General features: G+C 48.4%; 1 protein-coding gene across 2 annotated transcripts in view; it reads right to left on the bottom strand.

Annotated features, from left to right (window-relative positions):
* Nucleotides 1-19,514, bottom strand: part of CYFIP2 (cytoplasmic FMR1 interacting protein 2) — a 131,629-nt gene that overhangs the window by 88,126 nt on the left and 23,989 nt on the right. For both annotated transcript variants that reach the window (XM_067732387.1, XM_067732388.1), the window contains exons 4-13: nt 18,267-18,344; nt 16,418-16,519; nt 14,060-14,241; nt 12,120-12,216; nt 10,701-10,829; nt 8,064-8,168; nt 5,841-5,932; nt 3,894-4,011; nt 1,359-1,478; nt 704-829 (exon numbers count right to left, since the gene is read on the bottom strand). In XM_067732387.1, the coding sequence (XP_067588488.1) occupies nt 704-829; nt 1,359-1,478; nt 3,894-4,011; nt 5,841-5,932; nt 8,064-8,168; nt 10,701-10,829; nt 12,120-12,216; nt 14,060-14,241; nt 16,418-16,519; nt 18,267-18,344 (1,149 nt within the window). The remainder of the gene's footprint in view (nt 1-703; nt 830-1,358; nt 1,479-3,893; nt 4,012-5,840; nt 5,933-8,063; nt 8,169-10,700; nt 10,830-12,119; nt 12,217-14,059; nt 14,242-16,417; nt 16,520-18,266; nt 18,345-19,514) is intronic.

Below are 19,514 nucleotides of genomic sequence, written 5' to 3'. Positions count from 1 at the left end.
GTGTATATCTTTTCATGTCAGTACATCCATTTTAGTAGCTGCATAGTATTCAATGATATAGCTGTACCTTTATTTATTTTACCTGGTCCGTACTGAAGGACATTTCAGTTGTTTCACATATTTTGGCATTATAAACAATACGGCAATAAATGTCTGTTATATATGTCTCGGCACCGTTGGCTTATTTCCCTGAGATATATATGTGCCAAACGGTATGCCCGTTAAAAATCCGAATACAGATGATCAGCTTGCCCTCATAGAAAGCCTGTAAAATGTGGACTGGCCTGAGAAGGTCTACATCCCACTTCAACCAGCAACAGACATCACCAATCTACTAGATCTTTACTATCCTGACTGGTCAGCATTCTACCTCATCTTAGTTTCGATCTGAAGTTCTCCAACCACTCCTCAGTCTGGGCATTTGTTATATCTCTTTTGGCCACGTGTTTTGTCCCTGCTGTTTGGTTTAATAGAGTGCCTCTTTCTTTGGGATTCTAAGAACAGAATGCATTTCTCACCGCTTCTGAAAGAACAACTTGGGACAGAGATGAATTCGGGTGGGAGGAGGGGGCAGGGAAGTGCATGCACAGGAGGTCCATGGCTGCCGCCCGGCCCAGCACCCCTCCAGGAAGCCCTACGGCTGCTGACACGGAGCAGCCTCGGGGGTGGGGGGGGTGAGGAGAAGCAGGGAGTCAGCACCCACCTCGACGAAGGCAAACTTCTCCTCACTGGTGTAGTTGTAGCGGGTGGCTCGCTCATACTCCTCGGCCGTGCCCGGGCAGTCCTTGTTGCAGAACTTGTCCGTGGGGTGAACGAGCTTCCAGGAGTACTGGGGTGAGAGGAGAGACCCACGCGTCCATCAGCAGGTGAATGAATCAACCAAATTGGGTGAGTCCACACAACGGACTATCACTCAGTCATAAAAGGCAATGCAGTACTGATCTGTGCTACAATGGAGGGACCTTGAACATGTGAAGTAAAAGAAGCCAGACACAAAAACCACATATGATACGATTCTATTCATAGGAAACAGCCAAAATAGGGAACTCCATAGAGACAGAAGGAGACTGCTTAGGGCTGCAGGGATAGGGAATAGGGGGTGATTGTACCGGGTTCTTCTTGAGGTGATGAAAATGTTCTAAATTTGACTGCGGCTGCCCGGCACTGGCAATATACTAAAAATTAACAAATTTACATTTTAAATGGGTGAATGGTGTGGTGTGTGAATTATATCTTGATAAAGCTGTTTAAAAAATAGAGTGCCAGAGAGAGGCAGGCACAGACAGATTTCAAGTGAACAGAGAGTTCAGGATGGAGGGGGCCGGGAAGGGGCAGACCCTCTGCCCTGCGACACCTACCACCTCCATGACGTGGGCGCTCCACTTGGACAAGAGCTGCAGGCCCCGCAGGGCCAGGTCAAAGAGTTCGCGGTACTCCTCGTCCGACTTCTGGCTGTCCAGCCCGGAGCCCGTCACCACCTGGGGAACATCAGCTGTCACCCTCACTGTCGACGCACCTGGCACTTTTCTACCTTATTTCACTGATTCCCCCAAGAACACTGCAAGGGAGGTGCTGTTATTATACCCCTTGACAGATAAGCTGAGGCTCAGACAAATGCCTTGCTAAAGGCCACATGCCTTGTAAATGATTGAGGGTTCAAATTCAGGTGGTGTGACGCCAGGCGCCCACTCACAACGACCCTGGTTGACTGCAGCACAGCACCTTTCAGACTTTTGGGTCTGCGATATACAGTAGGAAGTGCATACTGTCTACTAACTCAGGAACACGTATCTACTTAGAGGTATTCAATATAGGCATGAACAGTTTTCACGAAACAACTTTATGCTCAATACTTGAGATTTCCTCTGATTTTTTATTCCATTTCATAACAAAATGCTAATTAGAAAGCAACTAAACTGATTTCACAACTCAATTAGAAATGACTCACGGACTGAAAAGCACTGGTGAAGATAAACATCTATTTCAACATGTAATATTCCACCGTGAAATACTGTATGTAGGTATACTGTGCGTATGCATAGATATATGTGTATATATGTGTATGTGTATAGATATACATATAGAGCCAGTCCTCATTATTTGTGGATTCTGTATCTGTGAATTTCCCTATTCACTAAAATTTATCTGTAACCTCAAGATCAATCCTTGCAGTGCTTTCATGGTCAGATTCAGACGGGTGCAGAGTGGGAAAAAATTTGAGTCATGTTCCCAGCTGAGGCTGAACAAGGCAACTCTCTGCTCTTGTTTCGGCTCCTACTGTACACAAGTGTCCCGTTCCTGGTCTATTTAGTGCCCCATTTTCCTCATTCTTATACTTTTTATGGTGATTTCATTATTTTAAATGGCCCCCAAGCACAGGGCTGATGCTCTGTCTATGCCCCTATGAGAAAGGAGGCTGTGATGGGCATTATGGAGAAAATATGTATTTTAGATAAGCTTTGCTCAGGCATGAATTATAGTGTTGTTGGCTGTGATTTAACGCCAACAAATCAACAATATATATTACATAAGGCGTCTTTAAGCAGAAGCACATGTAAAATAAGGTTATATATTAAAAACCAGCTGATGGAAACACTGTGATCGGAAGCTCACAGGAACCTACCCCTGTATTTTCTCAAAGAGTGATGGTTCAGTACTTGCTGATTTAGTGTTGACGGCCACTTTATAGACTATAACTGCTGTGAATACTGAGAGTGGTCTGTACATACACATGTATAAGCTGTATAATTCTAAAAATAGCTTTGAGCCAGACTCATTCTTAGATCATACCAAAACTGGACAAGGAATGAAGGGGTCCCCAGCACTTAAATTATTCCCATAGCTTATGTTCAGTTCATTGTCACATACAGTTAAGGAAGTCAAAGGTTTGGGCTTGACCCTGGTCCATGTCCACCAGAAGCCCTCTTGAGAATGTGGGCCACTCATCTAATGACCACACCACCTGCATTTATCTGGCTGTTCTCATTTCAAATATGATGCCCTAGGATCAAAGACATTTCCCTAGTTTGGGTTTTGGAAAGCGTAACTATGGCCATCGGCCACATGGTGGAGCCAGTGGGCACATGAGTGGTAGTGCAGAGTCTTCCAGGAGCTCCAGGTAATAAGGGAATTCAAATCTGGAGACCTATATTTATTAAACCAACATATATATTCATTAGAAGCGTTTATACAGAAAGAGATCCAGAAGGATATATACATCCAAATGTTAATCATAGTTGGTTCTGGGTGGAAGGATTTTACATGACTGATTTTCCCTCCTTCTGCCTATCTGTATTTTTCCTGAGGTTTGTGCACCGATCATGCTTCCCTACAAAAAAAAAAAAGGAAGAAAAGAAAAATCCAGTGCCAGTAAAAATGTAATTAGTGGGATCATCACAGGAGATTTTTATGACCTTATTTTGCTGCTAACTGTATTTTCTGGCCTATTACAATGATTATTTATAATTGTAGTTTAAAAATATTTAGATGGTGTTATCACCATGATTGTTCAGAACTTTGTTTCTCTTGCCATCCAGGGTGGAGATGGTTTAGATCATACACAGACTAACGATTACTGGGCTGTTACTAGTTGCTAGGCACAATGCATTTTCCATGCATCATATTGTTTAATCCTCTCAATGAACCTTTCCAGATACTATTAGCTCCATTTTGCAGATGAGGAAACTGAGGCTCAGGGACGTTGAATAACTTGTGAAGGTCAGCAGCAGAACCAGAATCACACCCAGTTCCATCTGGCTCTAAAATCCATGCCACCAGTGTGTATTCCCTTACTCCTCCACTCTCCATGATCTCACCTCTTTTCTGGCCGGTCCTCACCCCTCCCCACCCTGGGCCCACACGGGCCTCCATCCCAGCAGCCAGAGCGAACTCACCTCACTGTTGCTGTAGCGAGCGAGTTCGGAGATAAAGCGGATGTGGTCATCCCGGATCTGAACCATCTGCTCGCAGATATTGTACTGCGGGCTGATGCTGCTCTGGGTGCACGTCCACCTGGGCAGAAAATCAGGGGGGTCAGAGTGGGTCCTGGCCTTAGGCACCTGGGTGGGGCAGGCTCCTTCCATTCACTAGTTGCTCCTGGTGCTTGGCCAACGTGGCCGGCTCCCCTGGGTGGACCAAGAGGTGTCCCAGCTACCAGCAAGAGTGCCTGCTAAATCCCGCTGTGGGGACTGCAGGCTGAACGGAACAGCCTTTTCTCCTCCTGCTTGGGGCTGGCCTCCTCTAAGACCCAATCGCATGCTTTTCCAGATAACGGGTGTCCACAGTACTTACCAGTCACGTGAGCGGGGAGGGACTTGCAGCCTCTCTAGGGCTGCAAAGGACTGGAATCCAAGCAAAGAAAAAGCAAGGTGGGCAACCTCCCAAACCTATCTACTGACCCCGGCAGCACTACGTCCTGTGGTTGAAGCTGTCGTTGGAGGGGGCTTATGGGCGGGACTGGGGAAAACTAAAGGGATTGTGCCTCTTTTTCAACAGCGAGCTCTCTATGGAGAGGAAACACGGAAGCTCTCTATGGAGAGGAAAACCACAGCCATTCTGAAAGTCTCTCTTTCTCATCTTCTCCCCCTTCCTCTCTTCTTTCTCCTCAACTCTTTCCTCAACTTTTTTGAAAGAGATCTTTGGGAGAACATCCTAAATTGGGGAGGAAATGAATGAATAAGAATCTTCACTCTCCTTCCCCAAGAGAAAAAAAGACAACCCCGTTCACTGTCCTCTGCCATCCGGTGCCGGGTGACCCAGTGGACAGATTAGCATGGACACCAAACAAAGCAGATATGCGTTGTAGAGAGAATTTACTATTTCAAAAGGAGCTCTGAAAGGGCGCTCCAGAGAATACTCAGAATGGTGACAGACTTCCTCATGCCTGTACTTTGGCATGACTTTCCTTTTGAGGTCCTTGTGTAGGGATGGGGACACCATCACTTGAACCTCTGACCACCATCCTGGTCACATCACCACTCCCAACCAACCTCAGGTGGCCGAGAATTCACGCAGGGAAAAGTGAAGAAATGAGTTCAGCATTCGGGACTCCATGCTTTTCCTGAAAGACCTCCTCGTACACCAGCAGCCACCGGGTTATGAAAAGACTTAAACCGGCTTTCCCTGGCAAGACTCACCTGCTGTGGCTCAAAGCTGGTGGAGTTCAAGGACACTCTATTTACATACTTTTAAGGCCCTAATAGCCTCACCCCTGACTAAAGGGTGGTCGGCTCCACTCTGTATGGAAATGCAGGCAGAAACCTCCTTAACAAGGCCAGAGATCAAAGGGGTGGCCAAGACTGTAGCCGAATGTCCCCCAACTTCCATGAGGCGCTGACACCCCAGATCTTAGCTCAGATCACCTAGAGTGGTGGTTTATAAAACAACATAAGGAGAGGTCGTCAACCCGCTTCACAGTTGGAACCGTTGGAACAATACCCTCCACGGCATACTTACTGCATGGACACAAAACCTGAAGAGAGAACCAGTGTGATGAAGAACAAGGCCATCTCGCTCTGCCTGACCACTGAGGGCTGGTCACTCCTCCCCCTTCGCAGGGGAAGGAGGACTCCTGCCCTTCCCCTGCAGGCGGTGTGGGCCACCACGGGAACAGAGAAGGGGCGGGGCTGTGCTCTGAGCACTTTTGAACCCTGGCAGCAAAGGGCAGGTGCAAAAGGGCTCAGAGCACCATCCACTGCTCCCCTCTGCCAGGCGCCAGTGATTGGACAGAATCCACCTGCCCAGGGCTCTGGGGAGGGGGGAGGGGCTGAAGTGGCCCCTCGGCCCCCTGCCCGGGCTGGGCATCCTCGGGGGAGCCGAGAGACATTACGGCAGGCACTCACTTGGACTTGTTCTCTTCATAGTGAGCACTGGTCTTAATGTATCTGGCCAGCTCTATCTGCATGTCGCCGAAAAGGGGCACCACCTGCAGCTGCTGCAAAGGAAGCAAATACAGTGCGTGAGACACGGAGGGAGGGGCCAGGTGGCTGCCTTCCGCCGGGGGAGACAGGCCTCCGTGTGTGCCTCTGGGATGACCCCCAGTTTCTGCTTCCAAAGATGCTACTATGTGACCCTGGAACCACAAAGAGCCCCAGCCAGAGTAGAGGTCCTCCCGTGCCTCCAACCATCCCTATGTTCCAGCAACTGAGCCCAGAGAGGCAAAGTGACTTGTCTAAGGTTACCCAGCAGGCAGAACAGATGAAGAATGAGGACCAGATGGTCTGCCTCCCAGGGCAGGGTCTTTTCTGCTCTAATTTTCCTTGGATTCGAGGATCCTCGCTGCTTTGAGCTCTGCGAGTGGGTGCCCAGATGCCACTGGCTGGGCATGACCTTCTTGAGAAACTCCACAACGGGAAGTGATTGAAACCTTTAACACCTAACACCAAAGGGCAGACGATTCCCATCCGAAGACCAGGAGTAATGGCGAGGAGGCTGGTATTTTCTGTCTGCTTCTTAGGCACTAGGCACTGTGCCAAGCCCTTCAAAACCAGAGGGTTTCTAGGGCAGTGAAACTATTCTGTATGATACCATAATAGTGGATATAGATCATTATACATTTGTCAAAACTTACAGAATGCACAATGCCAAGAGTTACCCCTACTGCAAACCACGGACTTTGGGTGATAATGATGTGCCAACAATGTAGGTTCATGGACTATAACAAACGTACCCCTCTGCTGGGGAGTTTGGACAATGGGGGAGGTTGTGTATGAGTGGAGGCAGGGGGTATATGGGAAATCCCTGTTCATTCTGCTCAATTTTGCTGTGAACCTAAAACTGCTCTAAAAAATAGTCTATTAAGCAAATCAGAAAACAGTATTTCAATCCACAGAATAACTGGGTGAGGTCAGTACTAGTATCATTCCCATTTAACAGATGGACAAACTGAAGCTTTGCCAGCTGAAGTGACTGTTTTCAATCACTCCTAGAAGCTAAGGAGCTGGGATTATAACCCAGGGCTTTGACTGACCTATGTGATCCCACTGAATCCTCAAGGGAACCCCATAAAGTAGACACCCTTAGCATTGCTGTTTTTCGAGCCAGGGAACTCAGTTTCAGAGAAGTTCTGTGACTTTCCCAAAGTCACCCAGCTATGAAATGGCAGAGCGAGACTAAAACCCAGGTCTTTGTGAGGCGAGATTGCGGTCTTCCACTCTACCCCCATCTCATTCATGCGGATCTAAGGCAGAGGCAGATTTGGCCAGTTCTCCCAAGATGAGCTCTGTTTTCACTACGGGCAGTTCCAGAGAAAAGTCAAAGTTTCAGCTTCAAAAAGAAGCCAAGCCCAGCCACAGGATGCCTTCTGGTGACTTATTTCCCTCTTAACCTCCAAGAGTCGGTGGGACGCAGGCTTGGCCACACCTTTGAGGGATTCCACTTTTAATTGAAGCCTGGTTTTCCCGTGTCTGACCTCAGAGGCTCCACTCCAGGCCTGAAATGCCTGATGCTAGAATACACCGACATCATGGAATTCACTTCCAAAGGAGAAAACCCCTTTGCGAAAACCTCAAAGGCAAACCACAAGGTTTTATTGTTAAAGACTTGGGGCAGAAGATCAAATCTCTGAGGCACTGGGATGGACTGACTGTGGGCTGGACGCTGATGAGGCATTCTGCCCAGAGGCACGGAGAGTGAGGGGCCTCTGGTGGGCCAGGTGAGGCTGTGCGTTTGCGAATGTGAATCAATGTAAAATCCAGTCTTTATTCCTCCTGCTTCTGTGGGCTCTAATATATACTGAAAATTAAAGCGGGCTCTGTCTTCTGGGATGCACCTCTTTCTTTAGATGGCAAGGGATTTCAGAAAAGGGAAAAAGCAGTATGCGGAAAGAATCACAAGGCCTCCCGGCCGAATCCCAGCTGAATCCTGAGACTCAGGCACATGCCTTCTATAGTGTAGCTTCCTCTACCCAGGGCAGCTGGAGGCCCTAACATTCTATTCTCCTCCTCTTGGGGTCTTTAAAGCTACAGTTCAGTCAACAAGCCCCACTACTTGCTGGTTCATTTCATTCCTTTCCCCAGAGAGACCACCCCTTGGCCCCCTGCCCAACCCCAGCCCCAGGTGCTGACCTTAAAGAACTTATCGATTTTGCTGAGGTTGATCCTCTTCTTGGCATCCAGTTTGTAAATGTTACTGACATTTCCATCCATCAGGTAGAGACCAAAACCCATGACCTAGAGTGAGAAGAGGCAGAGCCAGAAGCCAGTCACATCCACTGGAAAAGTTTCAAAAAACCGAAAAAAGCAGATCTGTGTCTGTGTTCACATCCCCTGTAGTGACACACTGTGTGACAAAAACCCATGTGTCTTCAAAAAAAAAAAAGGTGGGGGGGGAAGAGACCCATAGGTCTACTTTCAACCAGAAATTTGATTTCTGTGAAGAAATGCAGAGGACTCTTTCATATATTACCATGGCGGCCACTTCTTGAGTCCTCCCCCATGGGCCAGAGTCTGTGCTTTGGGATTTAGCAGGCGTCATCCTTCATTCTCACAACAATCTTGAGTCAAGTTCTACACAATAACCTTATTCTACGGACGAGGAATTGGAGACACAGAGAGGTTAGACAGCTTGCCAAGGTCACACAGCTAGTAAGCTGCAGAGACAGGATCTGAACCGGGATCTGACAACAACATGTCGGCACTTAGATCCTTCTTGAGAGAAAGGACTGAGTGGTGCTGTCGCTGCATCCCTGGGCCCCAGCACATCGCAGGCACTTGACGAATACTCACTAGATGGTAAATGGATGTGAAACTATTCACCCCTTTCTCCAAGGAAACTACAACAAAGATTCCCAAGGAATCTCATTGGTGACTTCATTAACAAAAAGACCACATTTTTGCCTGACAATGCCCTATAAGCAGGTCGACAGGCTGATTCTTGATATTCCAGTCCATATAACACTTTCCTGAATGCTGGCTTCTTTTGCTCTTTTTGTCAAATGTACAGCAAGCCTGAGGAGGCCTGAATAGCTAGGTTGAAAGCAGCTTCCCTCAGCACACAGTTGCTATGTGACTGGGGATAAGTCACGTCTGACACCTACGCGAGTGGACTAGAGGATGGGCGTTTGCATTTTGCAGTTCCGCAGGGTGTGCACCAGACTTTTCCATTTAAGGCAGAAGGCGCTCCCTGGTGGCATCTGAGTTCACTAACAAACTGCAGAGACGAGCAGTGCAGGAGTCCAGGTTGAGGAGGCAGAGAACTGAGAGGGAAGAAGGTTGGGAAGCTGAGGCGTGGGAGGATTAAAAGCAGGCAAGAGAAAAGAAGGGCCTGAGAATCTGATGGCAGCATCTAAGGATGCTTGGTGGACTGGGGTTTAGCAACCTACTTAGTGGAAGCAGCAATTCTGGGCAGAGCTATGGTAATTGCCCAGGCATAGCACTGGGGGTGAGAGAGACTGCTGAGCTCTGGGTGACTTCTCTGGATTTCTGACTGTGCAGAGCAAGCCAGAGTGAACAAGACACAAAGCCACACTGTCCTGCAAGCTTCTTCGAGATGTTATGGAAATGTTAAGAAGGGAACACCAACAGGGCTGGGATTCTTGAAATAGCAGGAGGCCACAGGGAGAGGAAAAAAAAGTCAAACCAGCATTGGAATTTTGAAAGGGGAGGTTCTGGGGAAAAACGAATCAAAAGGGGTGATGCATATGAATATGGAGAAGATTATTCATTTCCGGGCTATTGTTGTCAGAGGGAAATTAGAAATAATCTAAGCAGCTAACGATAGAATAATGGCTAAAGAAATTAAAGCTCATCCATATAACATTATTTAAGGGCTGCATAATCTTCCAAATGCATTTAATGAAGTGGGATAAAAATTACACGTGCACAAAATTTATGTAAATTGCATATGTAAATTACATACATATGAAAATATATCAGCACAGAAAAAACGAAAAAGATATACATCAAAATGCTAAAAGTGTTATCTCTGGATGGAAAGATTGTAAGAGATTTAATTTTTTAATGCTTTTCTGTATAGTCCAGATTTTCTACAATAATAAAAATTACTTGGCAATTAAAAAATGAAACTTGTAAACTGATGAAACAAATGTGACCCATTTGGCAAAATACAGCAAAAGTTTGAAGATTCTGCCTTCCCCTTGAGTTGGCAGTTTTCTCCTCCAGGATGTCTGGCTTAACAAGAGTATGGACACGAAGGTGTTCTACAGAGTTTCAATGCAGTTCAGCAAACAAATATCCAACCACAGGGGATCTGTTAAATAACAATGTCCCCATACAATGGAATACTTGGCAGCCATTAAAAAATCACATTGTACTGGCTTCCCTGGTGGCACAGTGGTTGAGAGTCCGCCTGCCGATGCAGGGGACACAGGTTCGTGCCCAGGTCCGGGAAGATCCCACATGCCGCGGGCTGGGCCTATGAGCCATGGCCGCTGAGTCTGCACGTCCGGAGCCTGTGCTCCGCAACGGGAGAGGCCACAGCAGTGAGAGGCCCGCGTACCGAAAGAAAAAAAAAAAAGAAAAGAAAAGAAAAAAAATCACATTGTAGAAAGAGCCTTAATGATGTCTGGAAAGGTGTATATGACATATTCAAGGCAAATAACAGGTTACAAAACACTATATGCAGTAAGATCTGTATCAGTGCTTAAGTAAGAAGAAAGAAATATTAAAAACAAATGATTTTAAATAAGAAGGAGGTGACAGGGCAAGCCCAGGCCCTGGGGTGTGTGACCAAGGGAGCTGTACCTTGAGGAGCATGTGCTTCTCACTGGGGGTCAGATACATCTTGTTCTCGTAGTAATCCACACAGATGTTGACAATGTCGGCCAGCAGCTCCTCATAGCCTGGGATCACTTCCAGTTGCTGGTGGAGACACTAAACAGCAGTGCCCCCCCCACCCGGTTAGCCACTGTCCTGCATCCTCACACACACACCACCCAGGATGGGCCACCGCTGGGCCCTGGGACAGTGCCCAGCCTCACTGACTGCCCCAGGTGGAGGGGAGCCTGCAGCCTCTCCTCAACGTGCCCACAGTGGTTGGTCAGAGTTCCTGCACATCCCCCATGGCAGGGACCTGCTCCCCTTGGGGCCTTCCATTGTATTTCCCGGCAGTTCTGATGGTTAGAAAGTGCTTTATTGGGCTGAGCTGAAAGCAGTTCAGCTAGGCCCGTGGTAATCTCAGCTTAGTTTTGACAGTGTGGACTGAGCCCAAGACGTCTTCTCAGATGATGGTGGGAAGACCAAGCCCAGTGGAGGAGAGCTGGGCCAGCAGGTGTCTCCCTCCTGGCAGGACACAGCAGTACAAAGACATTTCCTGTACAAGAAGGCCTGAGGTCTCCACCCCAGGCCCCTTGTCTCCAAAGGGACACACTGGCCCACGGCAGGGTGTGCATGGGGCTCAGGCGTGGGGCTGGGTCCCCGGGAAAAAACCTGAAGCCTCAACACTGAGGAGCCTTCTGCAGGTAACACAGAGCAGGGAAGGCCCAGTGAAGCCCTGAGAAAGATTTTAGCCCGGAAACCCTTTGAAGATTGAAGGCCCCTCTCAAGTTCAGGCCTGGGTCCTGCTGACATTCCTGCTGGTGCCTGTTTAGGTTGAATTGACAGATGCACAAGACAGGTTATTTTAAGTCAGGCAGAGCGTGAGAGCCACAGCTGTGTGGGAATACCCTGGCAAAGCGGCGGCAGCAACTATGACTACGCCTTTTTATGTCCTTGCTGTCTATCAGGCTCTACACGTTAAGGGCTTTTTACATAGTATCTCATTTATTTCTCACCACTGTCCTATGAGTGGCAAAACAACAGCCCCATTTTACAGTCGAGGAAACTGAGGCTTAGACCTTGCCCGAGGCCTCACAGTGGGTCAGTGGAGCGTCTAGGATGAGAAAACAAGGCGGTCTAACTCCAGAACCCAAGCTCTCAATCTACACCGATGCAGAGGCAGAACACTGGCTAGAAGGTTTTCAGAGAACAAACTCCGGAGAGGGTGAAAAGGGCCATCTGTGGTTGGGAGGGGAGACTTAAGTCTGCAGCTTAAAGCCTGAGTAGGGCAAAGGGGATGGATGACCTGGACAGAGCTCCTCTGCTCGTGGGCCCCCCGCCCCAACCTCCAGGCCCTGGCCTGCGTCACGGGATGCCAGGCCAGGACTAACATGGGTTTGCCATCACCTGGGTGATCCTGTTGTGGTTGGCCAGGAACATGGACAGGTTCTGTGACTCCTGGATAGACTGGGGGTCCGCCATCTTCCTCAGGAACTGCGCCGCCCTGGGACGGGGTGTTGCAGAGAGGGACGCTCAAGCACAGCCGGCCTCAGCCGGGCCTCATGGGCCCCATTTCTCAGCCAACCCGGATACACTGTCCCTGAGGTTAAGGGGCTCTGAACATCACAAGTGACTCTAACATCAAAGGAGAGCGTGTTCTGGAGTCATTTCATTAGGAGGTGTCTGCACCCTTGTAATAAGGGTATCTGAAACTAGGAGGCAAGAATGCACTGAAGCTCAAAGACCAGGAAAGTTTAAGGGCAGCTAGCATCCCGTCAACCAGCTTGTGGTAGGACAGAGCGAAACGGGCATCCCTGTGCCTCACAGTGACCTCCAGTGAAACTGCACGGTAAGTCATGGAGAAGAATCGCAGGCAGCAGGATGTTTTGTTTTCATTGCGTATTATGTTATTTGTAGGAAAACCTCAATGTTTCTAAACATTGTATGGAAAACCAAAGTCTATTTAACCTGACGGGATTACAGGTGAAGGGATGATGGGTGTGGGGAACACAGCGGGACTTAAAGGGAGAAAACCACAGCACTGGGACTTCTCTAGCCTGACCTGGAGGTGGAGGTGATGCAGCCAGTGTCACGATGGACCATGGAACACAGACAAGACACCTGTCTTGCTCGTGACCCTAGCCGGTCCACAGAGCATGTCGGCTGTGACCATGATGGAAGTAGTTGGCCATATCTGGGGAGAATTTGTGGGGAAGATACTGTACCATGAGCTAGCTGCCTATGGAATCTTTGTAAAATTGCCATTTCTGAATGGGGCTCTGTCTTCTGGGTACTCCCAGGTTTCAATTCACTCAGGAGGATAAAACGGTGAGGTATGTTGTCTGTTTTCTCCAGTTGCCATGGAGCCCTGGGAGGATGTGGCTCCGGAGGGGGGCCCTCCTCAGCAGTGACACAGAAAATCCTTCCCAAGAGATGTGTACAGACACGTTGGAGCATATCTGAGCCTCAACCAACACAAAGTACATTGGCTGCTTTCGCCTGCCCTCCCCCACTTTTGGGTGGCTGTATCCAAATTTCTGGAGAGGACGGACCCCTCCGCCTCCCTCAGTCCTTTTTTCTTGTGAGCTGACACTGACCTCCAACTGACCCCAAGGACGAGCACCCCTCCCATCAGCACCGCCCCAACATACACATACATAGTACAGCGTCTGATGGAGGGATCAGCACATGACCCAAGCTGGAGCAATGACAATCCTCCTTGGGGCTTCTGCAAAAGTATTTGCAAGGAGGAGCATTCTTTCCGTCCTTAGGAGCTGGGGTCGCTACATTGGCTGGCGGGACGCTTACAGCTGCTGGAGGCCACACAGGGCATGAGCCTGCCTGAGAATGAAGCTGATACTGAGGAAAGCTGAGCTGAGAGGTAGAGGGAACCAGACCAACAATATCACCTGAGTACCTGGATCAAGCTGACCAGGACTTTTCTGTGCTGGGAGCCAACGCAGTTTCTTCTTCTACATAAGCAGTTTGAACTAGCTTTCTGATCCTTGCAGAGAATGACTCCTGTGACCATTTGATGATTATATTAATCACAATATAATCTCAGACTGCATGGGACACAGAAAATGCTGCTGCTCCACAGGTGGGGCAAATGAGGATTTGATTCCACCTTGAGACAGAAAATCCTGCCAAGACCCAGCTCTCCAAAACTCAGCTCTGCACCTTATTCCTTAAACTGCAGAAACAGAGGCAGGCCCCCAACCCCACTGTGTCTGTGGACTGGCTAGCTTAGTTCCGAGAAGGAGACTCTTAGAAGGGCTCTGTCCTCTTCCTCCCACTGGCCACTGGCCAGCGGCCCAGGAAGATGGGGGAGGGGGAGGGGCCCTGACCTCTTGTAGGCAGAGTGATCGTTCTTGACGCTGCACTTCATATTCTTCAGCTCGTCCAAGACTGCGAACATGTTGATGAACTTGCCCAGGGTCAGGAGGTAGGCCTCAGAGACAAAGTCTTTCCTCCGCTCAGCGTGGCACAGCCGTTTCACCTCACTGCAGAAGCGTTCGATGGCCTTGCGCTGCACGCAGAGGGGCAGCGGGTCAGGATGCGGCGGCCTGGTGGGGTGCCTCACTGCACTCTCTGGTGAGGTCGAGCCTCCCCTGGGGCCCTAGTCAGAGCCTGGACATTTAGAGAAAGGCAAATCTGCCCAGAGGTCTTTCTCAGAGGTGTGCTGAAATACTAAGCTGATTTCTAGAGGGAAGCCCAGAACCTGCCCCCAAGTGAGTCAAACCAATGAATTCATTCACCACGCCCTTGCTAGGAAAACACTGTCTTGTTCATGTGTGTATCCCAAGACCTAGGACAGTGCAGGCACCAGACAATAAGGGGGCAGAGATGGAGAGTGAGAAGGATGCTCAGAGAAAGAGGTCCATTCATCCAATCAACGGGTGTTTACTGAGCATCTTCCACGTGCCAGGCACCATTCTTGGCCCTGGTGTAAAGCAGGGAACAAAACGGAAGAAAAAGTCTCTAACAGAAGGAGCTTATATTCTAGTGATGGCTGACAGAAAACAAAATAAACAAATTCTCTCTATTAGAATGTGATAGGTGCTATGGGGAAAAATAAAGCAAGGAAAGGAGATAGGGAGGCCTTCAAAGACCAGATCAAGCCACGCTTTCTCCTTCCAGAGTCTAACACAGCTTTCTGGGATGACGGAAATGTTCCATACCTGCTCTGTCCAATACAACAGCCACTCATCATATGCGGATACTGAATACTTGAAAAGGCGAGTGCAATGGAGGATCTGCATTTTAAATTTTATTTAACTTTAATTCATGTAGATAGCCGTATGGGGCTACTGGACAGCACAGTTCTAGATTGTCTCAGCTCCTCCCTTCTCTAAATACCTCCTGTCAGGAGGCCCTCAGTTTAGCACATACTTAGTTTTGGGGTAGCTGTTCTCTCTTGAACCTGCCTTCCCGAAGAGATTTTAGGTTCCTCGAGAGCAGGTGCATGATGCTAATAACAGCAGCTGCCCTTTGTTAAACCTGCTCTGTAATGAGGGCTCTACAAACAGGGCACTTTACAAGCAGACCTTATTTATCCCTAGAGAAAACCTGTGAAATAGGCATTCTTTCCAAGGTAAGAAAACTGAAGTTGTCAGAGGTCTGAAATAACTAACAGAACATAGTCAGAATGAGACAGAACCCTGGGCTTCTCTGCCTGCGAGGCTCTCTCTGCACCTTCCCCAGATGCTCCCATCTCCCTCCCCCAGAAGGCCAGCACAGAGCTGGGCACAGGGCAGACCCTGGGCCAGTGCTTGCAGGCCTACTTACGAGGCTCATAAATACACGTGGAGGGCACAGAGTGTGTGGCAGGACCCCCACCCGGGCAGAGGGTGGTCTTAAAGCCATCAGCCTGCATTCCTGAATGGCTTCCAAATAAGCATAATAACCAGCTTGCCCTCTTACCTTTCATTCAGAGGAGGCTTTGGCTGTCTTTTCTCTTTTCCTCCCTTAAATGCTCATTCTTCTTGGCTTCCCAACGGGTCTCCCTGCTGCCACCCTTCTGCCCTCCTGCCCCTGACACCTGTGCTGCCCCCCACTTCCCATCCATCAACCACAGAGCAGCCAGAACACCTCGATCAGATCATGTCACCGGAAATCTCCAGCGGCTTCCCGTGGTGCTTGAAGAAAATCCAGGTGTTCTTCCCCTGGCCTGCAGTGCCCTGTATGAGTAGGTCCCTGCCTACCCTGCTCACTATGCAGCCTCCCTGGCTTCGTTCCACTTCTTAAACATGTCACGCTCCTTGAGGCTTCAGGGCCTTTGCCTTTGCAGTTCCTTCTGCCTGAAACCCTCTGCCCCTGGATCATCATCTGCCAGCCTCTTTCACATCATACAGATCTCAGTTCAAACACCACCTCCGTGGAGGCCATCCCTAAAGCTGCATCCATGTCAAAGATACCCTCCATGCCAGAGGTTCTTTAATTGTATTTCATTCACAGCACTTGTTCTGTTGTGTATTGTTAATTGTCAGCCTCTCCTCCCACCCAGAACACATTCGTCTGCCCACTAGAATGTGAATTATATGGAGGGAGAGGCTTGTCTGTCTTGCTCACCCCAGGGTGGGTCAGGGGCACTACAAAGTGTTTGCCGAATGAATAAATAACATGGCACAGAAATCCAGTACCAGTGTCTAGAAGCGTGGGGACCTACTCAGGTGTCCTGGTCCAGACCCACCCTGACCCCTCACCTGAAAGTACATGAACTTCATGAGCTTAGTGACCTCCGGCTCCAGCACCTCCACTGTCTTCTCATAGATCTCCACTCGGTTGGGCTGCTCGTTGCATTTCACCTGTGGGGAGACAGGGGGTTTCCGCACACCCTGGTTTGCCCAGGTGGTCCTGGTTCACACCTGCTGTCTTATTAACAGGGCCCGTTTTCTCTGTTGAATGCACCTCATTTAGGATGATCAGTGGTATGGTTACCTAGTGAGAGGAGGCTGGGGTAGCCCTGTCTGACATTCTGATGGGGGCAGAACTGCTCCCCAGACACTGGCTGCAAGAAAGAAACCAGCTGGTCCCCAGAACAGAACCTTCCTCCCCTTCAGTCTGTTCTGTGCCCCGCCCATGAGCTGTACACACGACTACGTTGAGCTGCACAGTCTCCCTCCTGCCGCCTTTGCCCCACTCCTACCCCAGTACCCCCTACTCCTATGTGGGGGCCGCTGCCTGATCCTAAGCAGAGAAAAACGTTCTGTCCATGGCTCTCGATGCACTTGGGACAAAGTCCCCTGGCCATACTTGGGCCCACTAAGAAGCCCGTTTTCTCTGCCTGGTGGTTTTCAGCACATCAGAATCCCGTGGCAGATGTGTTCACAGCCTGCACACCCAAGGCTGCTAACAGGTCACTGAAACTGGAGAGTGAGCAAAGGGTAGTAACCACAAGGACATTCTTCACACTGTTGTATAGAAATTCTTAAAATGGAAGCACCTAGCTAAACATCCAGAAGTCGATGATTAAATGGATAAAGTATGATGCATTCATACACTATCATTATGTAACTGTTAGGGGCAATGAGATACATCTCTGACCTGAGGTGGAAAGATTGCTACCATAAACTGATGGCTGGAAACAGCTGCAGGACAGGAAGGGTAATTTAATCCCGTTTTTATTCAACAAAACACAAAACAGTGTGTGTGTTTGTGTATCCATATATAATACAGGTATAGAGAATCTGAAAGGGTGCGAAAACCAAGCTGTTAATAAGTAGTGAGCTCTTGGGGTTAGGATTGGGAGCAAGGTAGAGGAATGGTTTCTGTTTACACACCTGTGGCCTGTTGATTTGGTTACAGTGGGACCTAAGAATAATATAACTATGATAATGGTAAAAATAATATCTGTGTGTGTCAACATGAAAAATGTCAGTGATAAACAATACTGTGTAGGGCTTCCCTGGTGGCGCAGTGGTTGAGAGTCCACCTGCCGATGCAGGGGACGTGGGTTCGTGCCCCGGTCTGGGAAGATCCCACGTGCTGCGGAGCGGCTGGGCCTGTGAGCCATGGCCGCTGAGGCTGTGCGTCCGGAGCCTGTGCTCCGCAACGGGAGACGCCACAACAGTGAGAGGCCCGCGTACCGCAAAAAAAAAAAAAAAGAATACAGTGTAAAAAATTCAAGCGGCAGAACCGTATAAATAGGAAACTACACACTTTTGTAAATGACAATAATTTACAAAATAATAATCACAGAAATATTCATGATGTTTGAGGAAAGAGAGCCAGATGAATATGCAGCAAAGCGTCCACAGTGATTATGCTTTGGTGGGAGGTGGGGGGTTTGGGTGGTAGAGCGAGGGGTGAGGATGTCTTGCTTTTTACTTTCTACCTTTCTGCGGTGGTTTGGGTGTTGTACAGTTAGCATATACTGCTTTCAAAAGAAAATAATACTGAGCAATTTTTAAAAGCTGGTGTCAGTTTTACGGGATGCTCTCTGAATGTTTTCAGCGCACCCCCTTGGGTAAGAGGCCCTGGAGAAGGTCAGTAATCTGGACGGGGGTGGGGTGCAGGGTGGAGGCACCCCCTGAAGGGGCAGGACTGTCTCACCTGGGGGATGGCCCGGGAACAGCTGCGCCAGGTGTATAGCATGACCGCGTACTCGTGCCCTTCCTCCAGCATTTCATTCTGAAAAGCACAACATGCTCAGCAGGGAGAAACTGCTCCGGCGCCACAAGACTTTTCAACAGCCCCCCACTCCCAGTCGTCGCAACTCACAGTGTGGTCTATGGACCAGCAGTGTCAGCATCACCCGGTGGGGTGGGGGTGGGGGGTGGGGCTTATTAGAAATGCAGAGTCTCAGGCCCCTCCCTGGGCCTATGGAATCTGAATCTGCATTTCAATAAAATTCCCAGGGGACTCACACTCCCAGGTGCACAATAAGTTTGAGAAGCAATGGCCTAACTTATCCCCATCAGACACTCAAGGGCTCTACAAGCAGGACACATTTTTCAAAGACAGATGGCTACCTCAGAAAGGAGGGGCAGATCCACTAGCTCCAACAGCAAAAGCTGTCCCAGATAAACAGTTAGCAAGAAAATAAGCAAAACAGTTTGTACAACAGATAGGTTAAAAAACACAGAGTAATAATTATGAAAGTATATTATTGTGTATGGAAAAATATTTTGGTGGAATACATACCACAACTATGAATAGTAAGCTCTCTGTGGGGATGGATAAACAGGGGCTTTCGCTTTTCACATCACACGGTACTACAATGTCTGCTCTTTTATAAGAGCCCACTTTACTATTTCATAAGCAGGAAGACGGTTAAGATTAAGATTTTTAAAAATAATACAGAGCAGATGGCAAAACTAACAACAGCACGAAAAACAAATCTGATGACTCACCTCACCTAGTAAGTGCTTCACTGGAAAGAGCCCTAATCTCAGTGTCCAAATATCTGGGCTGAAATCCCAGCTTCATCACTTAGCCCTTTGGCCTTCAGGAAGTCACTTAACCTAAAATTCTCCATTTAGTCATCTGTTTAATAATAATGTTGTAAATAACAACCTCAGAGAATTTTATGAGAATTAAATACAATACAAACATACATACACACTAGGTAATCTGTAAAGGGAGTTAAGAGTATTACTAGGGAAAAGATAGTCTGGCAGCTCCTCAAAAAGTTAAACACACAGTTACCATATAACCCAGCAATTCTGCTCTGAGGTATGTATCCAAGAGAAATGAAAGCATATGTGCTCACAGAAACTTCCACACTTGTTCACAGCAACATTATTCTAATAGTCAAAAAAACAGAAACAACCCAACGGGTGAATGGATAAATAAAATGTG

This window comes from Pseudorca crassidens, chromosome 3 (genome assembly GCF_039906515.1).
Source record: "Pseudorca crassidens isolate mPseCra1 chromosome 3, mPseCra1.hap1, whole genome shotgun sequence".
Classification (NCBI taxonomy): domain Eukaryota; kingdom Metazoa; phylum Chordata; class Mammalia; order Artiodactyla; family Delphinidae; genus Pseudorca; species Pseudorca crassidens.
Note: the sequence above shows the minus strand (reverse complement) of the source record. Positions and strands in the feature narration are given on the sequence as shown.